At 35.0% G+C, this 10,157-nt stretch overlaps 1 protein-coding gene across 9 annotated transcripts in view; it reads left to right on the forward strand.

The window, feature by feature from the left end:
• DDHD1 (DDHD domain containing 1) overlaps window positions 1-9,718 on the forward strand; it is a 91,019-nt gene extending 81,301 nt beyond the window's left edge. For 4 of the 9 annotated variants that reach the window (XM_019923848.3, XM_019923852.3, XM_019923849.3 and 1 more), the window contains 2 exons: window positions 1,884-1,967; window positions 6,877-9,718. In XM_019923848.3, the coding sequence (XP_019779407.1) occupies window positions 1,884-1,967; window positions 6,877-7,058 (266 nt within the window). In that variant the 3' untranslated portion in view covers window positions 7,059-9,718. The remainder of the gene's footprint in view (window positions 1-1,883; window positions 1,968-6,876) is intronic. The other 5 variants (XM_019923850.3, XM_019923856.3, XM_019923854.3 and 2 more) reach the window with 2 other exon arrangements.
• The last annotated feature ends 439 nt before the right edge of the window (window positions 9,719-10,157 follow it).

The following is a 10,157-nucleotide window of genomic DNA, read 5'->3' on the forward strand; positions in this document are numbered from 1 at the left end:
AAATAAGACTAATAAGTCAAGTCCTGGTTTTCCATTGACTTACATAAGGAAATGTTGACTCTGAAACTAGCTACTTCCTTTCTGTAACTATAGCAAGAAAATTTTATTTTCTTCCTCTAAAAATCTTTAAACATTTCATTTCAGATACTTAGAGCCTTGTTTTCTTACTGTGTCTGCTACTCTGAATTTTAAAACAACCAGCATTCATTGCCGTGCGACAGTCCTAGGGGCTGGATCTTTCTCCAGAGCCACCTCCACTCCATGATGAATTATCCTACCCATTTCTGAATTGGACATTCCTATTTGGGCCAATTCCATTTTTTTAACTTAATCCTATCTGTGTCAGACTCTGAGTACTAAAAATTTTATAGTTGCAAGCCTTTTGAACACTGCCTAGAAAATTCATTTCAGATTTTGATATTTGTACAAAATTCATAGTTTTCTTATAAGAGTTCCTGTACTATTGCTGACTTAAACTCTCACTTCTGCTTACTATCAGAAATGAGATTGTGAAAATACAAAATTCTGTTATAACATGCAGATGTCAAAAGCAAACTAAACTTCTGAGGAAAAATAACTTCAAAGAATTTTGTAAAATGGCAGGTAAAAAGTCACAATTCCTTGTAAAGTTAATGCACAGCAATGATGCTAGTAACCATTAGGGTGAACGAGGAGGGAACAAGGAGAGCAGGGTATTTTGAGCCCAAGAGACGGGGTAATGAAGACATACAGAGAGAAGTCTATAGGGTCTGAGAGAAGAAACCTATCTTTTAGTTTTTCTACTATTTAATGTAGAAATTTCAAAGTGATAATAAAGAAGAAACCTATTTTTTCTTCCAGTACAAGTGAGTAGAGATGCTTAGATGTATTGCATTATTATATATTAATATCTTAACAGAATATGTTTTCTGTCATTCTAGCATATAAATTCTTTGTTGGTCCTAATGGTAAATTACTTGCCAACTATAGACTCAACTAACTGTGAGCTAATCATGATTTCTTAGTTTCATGTATTCATCTTTAGATACAGATTTAAAAAGCCCAACTTTTAAAATTGGACCACTACTACAGGAGAATTATGCCTTTTAAATCAAATCCCCAAGATTCACCTTACTAATTCTTGGACTTGCTTCAGTAATACACTCTTCTATGTAATCCTGATTTAGACAAATTTCTTAAGTCATAATTGCTCTTTTGGCTATATGTTGCAAATCATAAAACCTTTCTTCCTTAAATCTTCTTTCTGGAATTTGGTCACTGTGATTAGGTGATTCTGGCTTCTTTTCTTCCTTCCTTCCTTCCTTTCTGCTCACATTTGATTGACTCAGTTCTTCTCGATAACCTTCATTCTGAAGCTACCGGCTTTGATTCTCTTGCTTTTTGAGGGTAAGATGGACACAGACTGAATTCATGATCAATCAGGTTTCTCTCTTTGAAGATTTAGTGTTGTCAGTTGAAACCATCTTATTGACATCAATTTGAAGCATCTTATATAGCTACTCTTCATTTCTTTTGAAAAGTATAGGCTTATTTCCAGTGGTTTTACTGTTTCATTTCTTGTACTCCCCTGTGTTTGTAACATATTATGAAAAGAATCTGTTTCTTTTAGCATTGTTTTGCCTCTAGGTTAGAACTTAAATGAACTATACATTTGGGAGATATTTGGGTGTTAACAGATTATGACATTATATTTCAGAGTTAATTATGCTTACATTTTCCATGAAAGAGCTCTTCACAAAGACCAACGTGTGTACTTCTTTATGTATGCTAGGTTTAATCAGCTTATTTGGGAGTATTGTTCTAACTTTTGGCCACTGCATCACTGAAGGCCATTTGTAACCATCAGCCAACACTTTACAGCATCTTGTGTTTTTTTTTCACAGATTTCAGACTTCAAGAATCGTTCTTTAATCTCCCACAACTTCTTTTTCCGGAAAATGTAATGCAGAATAAAGATAATACCCTCGGTATGGTATATGTCAGGAATAGCATTCAGAGCACTATGAAAATGATCTACTTAGATTTCTCCTGCTCATTGAAAAACTGGATCAGTTCTATGAAATCAGCTTGAATGTTACCATTAATAGACTATTTTATATGTATTCTCTTCCTGTATTTTCTAATTTTAAATATAGTGGTCCAGAAACCCCCGAGTATTGATTAGACCCTTAATGTGCTAAAATATATGATACTCCTATATGCTTCTACAAAGAAGGAACCTTTTAGAGAGGGGAGAAAAGCATGAGGCCATTCTCTTTCTCCTCTATTGCCCTACAGCCTTCAAAGAGATTCAGTATTCTTTTCATATAATATACTTAAAAGGATTTCATAGTGTAAAGGATTTTATCATTTCTAATTATTTCAGATATTAATAACACTTCCCCTAGGGCTGTTGGTATGCCATAACTGATACTGATTTCAACACAAATATTTAATGTTCTTTAGAGGTGTAAGTTCGCTTTGAAAAAATTATTATTGGATGTAAGAGATATTTTTAGTCTCTTAATTTTCAGCAGATTCAAAATGTATCAGTAAAGATTAATCTTAGCAGTTTAAAATTATTTTCATCATTAACTTCTCATTCCTTTTTTTATAGCTTCTTTCTCTTTCCTTTTCTTTAAATATCGAATTTTACCTTTAACAAAAAAAAAGTTACAGGTGTTTCCTTGGATTTTTTAACCATATCTAATTTTATAATTTCTGTATTTATAATTGCTAATTTTCATGCATTTTTTTCTATTTAAAAAAAAAAATCTTACTTGATATAGATTCCAAAACAGTGTTTCAGCATAACAAGCTGATTTGGGTTTTGGGCTCTATAATAGCAGTTTGTGTTGATCTAACTCAGTGAAATCCCCTCAAGAAATGATCTTATATAAGTGCTCTCTCTGGTCCCTGTTCATGTAATGGTCACTTCCATAGAGAAATAATTGATGTGTGCTTTTTGCATATTTAGTTGGAGAAAGGAAAATTAATCCACTTACACATTTGTCCTACATTCAAGTAGTCCTTTTTATTCACTACCTTAAAACCATCCCAGCTACCCAAGCAATTAGACCACTAATCATAATTGCACCACCCTGATCTGATTCAGATGGTATTATGTATATGGCTTCTGTTTTCTCTTTTCCTGTTTTTATTCATTCAACAATTTTACCATGAGCCAAGTAGGTAGTCACTAGAAAAGATACCAAGATGAAACAGATTTCAGTGCTGCCCATAAAGATTTTAAATGCTGGTGGGGAAGTTAAGTATTTTTTAGAGGGCATATATTCTAGTAGGGAAGGTAGATAACTACAGGAATCATTATAATATATGATAGAACGTGATGAGCCACATAACAGAGAAACAGGTAAAGGCCTCTGACAGTTCTAAGGAAAGAGAAAATGATTTAACCTGGAGAAATCAAAAAAAGCTTCGTGGAAGTAGGATTTGGACAAGCAGAGATGAAGAGACAGTGCAGAGAGAATAAACAGCATAAGCAGAAACACAGAAGTGGGAAGCACAGAGTATGTAGAGAACCAGAAGTTAGTTTTGAGGAGAACTAAGGATGAGTGGAAGGGAGTAGTTCTGAATATGATCAGGAACATTTCTCCAACCAGATGGTAGAGGATCCAATAAATCTGGGCATCTCCAGGAGTTTCTTTATATTCAACCCATGGGCCTGTATTTACCCAAATAGCCCATCTGTTGTCAAATGTTAGGTATATGAATGTCTTTCAGGGTATATTAGTGTTGGGAAATTTGGGGGTTAGAAATGACAACTGATTATAAAACTCATTATGGAGTTTTTGTTATTTTTTTCAAATAAAGGATGGTTAGAGAATATTCTTAAATATATTTGAAGCTATGATAAGTCACAAAATTTAAATATTCCTTGGATGTCAAACACCTAACCACATGAAATATATAGTCGCTCTGAGGCAGCACAAAAATAAGCAGACATAATTTATCAAGAACTCTGAGCACAATCTTTCTTATTGCAAATGAATCTTTCACCAGTCATTTGGAAACCCAGTTTCCTTTACCTAGTACTTTAAGTGGTTTTCTTGGTATCTACCTAAAGCAAAAAATCATGCAATTATGACCATAATTGTTATTTACAAATAAGATAACTTTCAAGATTCATTACGTTTTTGAAAATTTCTCTCCAGGGAAGTTAAGACACTCCCATTAAATAGAAGAAGGCTGTCTAGTTAGTACACATTATAATACTAAGATGGTGACTTTCTATTCATATATTTTACTTTTCAACACCATATCCATGTTGACAGGCCTTGTGCACAAAAGAATTCTCTACTGAAAGCACAGTGCTAATTGTTGATGATTGTTAAAAGCCAACAACCTTTTTTTCATTTTTACCTCTCTTCAATTGTTCAGGAATCTCATTCTTTTATCTTTTTCTTTTTTTTTTTTTTTTTTTTTGCAGATAGAGGAATTTTAGCACTTAGGCACTCAAGAGAGAGAAAGAAGGACAAAGTGATGATTTTATGTTCTCCTTTCTTTTTGACCTAACTCAGTGAGAGAAACTCGGAAAAAACTACTAACCTGTATGCTGCCACCCCTTCTTGATATGGTAACAATGAGAAAGTGGGTCCAAGGCAACTCCACGTAGATTTGGGCCAACTTTGGCCAAGAGCACATCTCATAGTACATGTATTGATGGAATAGTGCTGCCATGTAGTAACCCCACTCCCTTGGGAATTCTGTGATCTACAGAAAGGGGGAAGACGAGACATAGGCCCTCTTACATACATACATCCACCTGTAAAACCGACACAAATGTGAGGTCAGCTGCAATGGCAGCCAGACTGCCTGGGGTAAACCTTTTAAGGAAGATGAGAGACTAAAATAGGTTCATCAGGTACAAGCTGGCTACCTAATTCCCATTTTGATGGGGACAACCTACAGATAAATAGAAAGGGATAGGGAGGGGCAATCTAGTTAGTGACACTTATTGAAGATCCTCTGGGTGACGAGAAGTACAAGGGCATATAATATAATGGAACAATAAATTTATCATTTGAGTTTATAGTATATGAAAGGCAGTGTTGCACAGTAATAGCATATTAAGAATAAATTTCAGGGACATAAAATCAAAGTGGAGCCAAATAACACTAGTTGAAAATCTCCCTTTCTTTGACTTTAAAACAACAGTTCAACCTAAGACTTGGACTAGGAAGACATTCTACAGTGGCATTTAAAAGTGAATTCTTAGAAATAACTTGGTGTGGGCTTCACCAATTTTACTGTGTATGTTTCCCATCTCTTCTGTTTTTCCTCTTATTTCTCCTTTTTTTTCTTTATAACTAACTTCACCTTGACTCCTCTTCATGGTGCTCGAGAATTCATTTCCTCTTTTCATCTTCCTGTCTGTTGTGCCAGAATGTACCTACCAATTTAACACAAATGTCCCATGGAATACAAAAGGTAAAAAATTAAGACATTACTATCCCACAGTTCCACATGTGGATTTCAACTATTTCTTATTATGGATTAGCTTATCATAATTTAAATGAAAAAAATACTTCGCATTTTGTTTTTAAAAAAACTTTGTGAAAAGCCTATGTTGATATATTTCATGGGGTTTTATAACCTTAACTGGGTAGATATTTTCTGACATTCTTTGTCAGAAAAGCACAATTGAATAGAAAATAACAACTGTAAATGCATTTTTAAATCACCAAATGGTATTGTCACAAAATACCTGTTTAAAATAAGCATTAGATAAACATTTATGTGAAATCATTCTCTAAAATGATGTGATTTCCTATATGCAATTACCGAATTTCCAGGGTAAAGCAAAACCCAACTTTTTCTCCCACCCCCTTAGTTTTTGCCAGTTTTTACTTTTCACATCTGCTGGTACTCTGAACAAAGAGCATACTTTGAGTGTCTGAATAGTAGTGATTTCGGTGCTTTTTATTTTTAAGACAGACCCTTCAAAATATTGTATGTCTCATTGACAGTTTTAAAGGAGTTCCTGAAGATCAAATTATCGTTTTCTAAGTGTTTTATCTCTAAGGATTTGTTAGATGAACCGATCACAATCTTAGCGCCTTGATTTGGTAAGGTGGTTTTTCTCTAACACGTATTGCAGGGACTTTCTGTGTGTTTAGAAAAGACTTGAGTGAATTCACTGAATTGTTTGAAGACAGCACTGTTATAAAATGAAATCCTGCCTCTCAAGAATTACCATTGTTCCTCCCAGTTTAACTTTCCTGGCCACCTAGTGGATTCTTTTATTGAACAAACATTTAATGAGCGTGCATGTCCCAGGTGCATGTTAGGCCCTGCTGACAGGATAGTGACTAGGGTGTGTCGTGGCTGCCTTTGGGGAATTCAGCCAAGTGGAGAGGAAAACATGGTAGGACTGTAATAGATGTTATCTTCCAACATGTCTCCCTGAGCCAGTTGATGTAGAGGGCCTCCCCAATGAAGGACCCTTTGAGTGCCCTGTTGCACTCCTGTAGGCATTGTTACGTGTAAGCCTGGCCCATCATTCTGCAAGAAGGCTGTTTGCCTTATTTTACAGATTAGGCACAAAGATTAAATGGGAAAGCCAGCATTTGAGCCCAATTTCTTTATTCCAAATATACTATGTGATACCAAGCGAGATTTTTGTTTTCTTGCTTTATTATTCCATATTGACCTGAGCACACAAAGGAAAGGGTTCACCAAATAGAATCCTGAGCTGCTGAGGCTCTTGAGTATTTTTTCCTGTAAGATTAGAGTGGAAAGTCACTTTTTAAAAAATAGTAATAATAATTAGGAGAGTCACTTCTATTTGGTAAATTTTTATTCTCAACTCTAGTAAGTCTGTATAGAGCCAATCTTGTAATACTTATTCATTTGTTTGACTTCTTTTCTTTTTAGTGGAATTGGATCACAGAATTGATTTTGAACTCAGAGAAGGCCTTGTGGAGAGCCGCTATTGGTCAGCTGTCACATCGCACACTGCCTATTGGTCGTCCTTGGATGTTGCCCTCTTTCTTTTAACCTTCATGTACAAACATGAGCACGATAATAGTGCAAAACCCAACTTTGATCCAGTCTGAACTGTTGAAGGACATTAATGGCCCCAAACTGATTTTTTTCTGTTAAAATATATGTGTCAACATACGGAAGTTTCAGGTTTAAGTATGTTTCACTTTTGTTTAGGGTAAGAAATATTTGAATTTAGAAGCACTTTATTTTACTTTAAAAAACAAAGCAAATGTTCCGTCTGAAAGAAGTTATTTATAGTTTTCATCATTTTAAGTATGAGTCTGACAGAACCCCCTGCAGAGAATCAAGCAAGACCTGGAAGTAAGGAGGACTTGGGTGGACTGCAAGGTCATAGATCACAATCTAATTTCTCCCAAATATAAAGGCATATTAATGGGTTGAATCTAATGTATTAACCAAAATATGTTATAAATCTAAAATGATTAAGGTCCAGGGTATTCTACGTAAAGATCACAAGGTGGTATCATTGTTTTCGATTTCCATGAAAGCTTCCATTTCCACAATTTCTTTGAAACATGAGTGTAACAGATTTTAAATGTTTTGAATTTAACTTGTTTAGAAAAACTAATGCTAAAATAGAAACAACATTTTAACTATAGTTTATTACCTCTGACTAATTGTTTTATGTCAATGTACGAAACATTACATTTTTTTAAATGTTTCCTTTGAACAATTTAAGAACCACATTTATTTTCTATAGTGTTAAGACCCTTTTTTCTCAGAACTCCATCTTTTTACTCTTCAGATGAATATATAGACACCGTGGCATACTTTCAGCATTTTTTTCATTAAAAAGTTGTAGTTTTACACAAATAACACTAGTTCAATTATTTTGAAAAAAAATGAACTTTTTATTATGTCCCGTGTACCTCAGAGAAAGCTAAAGTTTTCTAAACTTGACATGGAATACTCCATAATGGGTACATTTAATAAACTTTACTGGAAAATTAGTAAACTTCTTTGGAGTAGGGAGTATGACAACTAAATTTTAAGTATATAAACGTCTGTGTGCCAAACGATTAACATATAAAAAGGGGATGGAGTGCCACTAACAAATTTTATTTTTAAAGTGTTTAAGGAATCGTAATTGAGACATAGACACAACAGTTCAGGATTCTGAGGCATTGAAAGAGTTTCCTCAGCTGTAATTTTTTCCACAGTGCTTTTCATCTGAGGAGCTCAAAGTGCTTTGCGATTTAATAACCTCTGTAGTAGCTTCTTGAGGTAAGTAAATGAGCGTTATTCTCATGTTACATGTTAGTACACCAAGGCACCAAAACATTTAAAGTGCCTCGATTACAGAGCAAATCAGAGCTCAGACTGAAGACAGACCATATTCTTTTATGTGCTGTTCATTGATAATTCACATGTGACCTCTTGTTTTGCAAACAGTAATAATAACAGAAGTTGCAATTCATAATTTGGAGAAATGACTGTGAAGCCAGTACTTTACCCTACTCGTCATATACATTCTTGGGTTCTCACACTCAAAGGAGGAGTTACTTAGAGGGGATCAGTAACCATCTCTGCCACAACCAACCCATACTTCTGAGAGGCTCCCACTGGGTTCCACTTAAGGTGCTGTCTCTGCTTATCTTAAGCTCCCCAGGAATCGTCAAACTGGGAGCAAAGTTGGTCGGTCGTACATCTCACCTTCTCCTTTCTTTTTAAGATGATAGAATCTTTGGATTACTTGTGGGTTTTACTCAGCACTGTCAGTCCTCTATCTGTTTTGGCCTTTCATTGAATTTGCACAACATAAAGCACTTCTTTTTAGTGCTTAAAAAGATCCCAAGGCTCCATGCCCAGATACGTGACTCACTAAGAAACTCTTGCTATAAAAGGCTTTTGATGCAATCTTAGCAAAGCTGAAGCAATGTCTTTCGAATTGAGAGATTCCTGTGAACTCAGGTCATTCTCATACCCTGTTTATTTCGTAGGTCTATTTAGTTCTCAGGAGAATTAAACTCATATCCCATATGACTTTATCATTAAAGGTATGTGAGCATTTGGGTGGTATGACACTCAAATGCCTAAGAGCTTTAAGGGATTCATTCTCTTTTTTTTTTTGGCTGCTCTGGGTCTTCGTGCGGCTTGCAACTTCTCTAGTTGCAGGCTTAGTTGCGGTATGTGGGATTTTAGTTCCCCAACCGTGGATTGGACCTGGATACCCTGCATTGGAAGCGTGGAGTCTCAACCACTGGACCACTAGGGAAGTCCCAAGGGATTCATTCTTAACCATTAGAATGTGAAGAGCCCCTTTTACCTGAGAGGAGTGAAAACCTAGCAAACCTTTTCATTTTGATATAGAGTAAAAAGAAAAGTATATTCCCATAGCTATAGGAATATATCTGCTTCCCTTTTTTCATATTGAGGAAAAAAATCCAATTTAACCACATGGAAGTTATTTGAGTTCTTGAAAACAACATTCAAAACCCCCTTTTCAAAATGAGATATTCTGGATTATTGGATAGGGGTTTTGTTTTCAATTCATTCTTTCATCAATAGAGATGGTGATTTTGATTTCACAGTACTCTTGTTTCCATGTCTCTGCATGTTATCATGGAATGTACTTGTATGTACTCAAGTAATATACAGAGTATGTGTAATTCTAGCTTGACTTAGAAGCTGAGTCAGTTACTGAGTAATATTTTGCAACTTTATTCCAACAAGTACTAAATTTTTGATACCATTAAAATTTTATTCTCTATTTTGTGCACCTGCTATGATGATTCTTCTGAGTACTGGTCAGATTGTTCACACAATTTTAATCCAGTTAGGTCCCCAAGAATTATTTAAACTTAGAATAAGGAGAATGTTTTGTTAGTTCATAACTTTATTTTCAACAGTAATTATGCTTGTGTTATAATCCAGTGTTACAGTATATTAGAACATATTATAAAATGTACTCAGTTTCTCATAGCAAGCCTTAGGAATCTTATATTTGACTGCTGTTAAATACCATCTGTCAGCCTTTGGAAATTCTCACATTGAACGTTCTGTAGAAGCCCTCAGACAGTGACATGTAAACATTCATCTCATTCTCATTTTCTCTCTGTTGTTTCCTCATTGGGGGCTGAAGCATTCAGGTCATATCCTTCCCCCAAAGAGTAAACAGAGGAAAGGAAACCATCAGTGGAGTGTCACGG

This window comes from Tursiops truncatus, chromosome 2 (genome assembly GCF_011762595.2).
Source record: "Tursiops truncatus isolate mTurTru1 chromosome 2, mTurTru1.mat.Y, whole genome shotgun sequence".
In the NCBI taxonomy this organism is placed as follows: Eukaryota; Metazoa; Chordata; class Mammalia; order Artiodactyla; family Delphinidae; genus Tursiops; species Tursiops truncatus.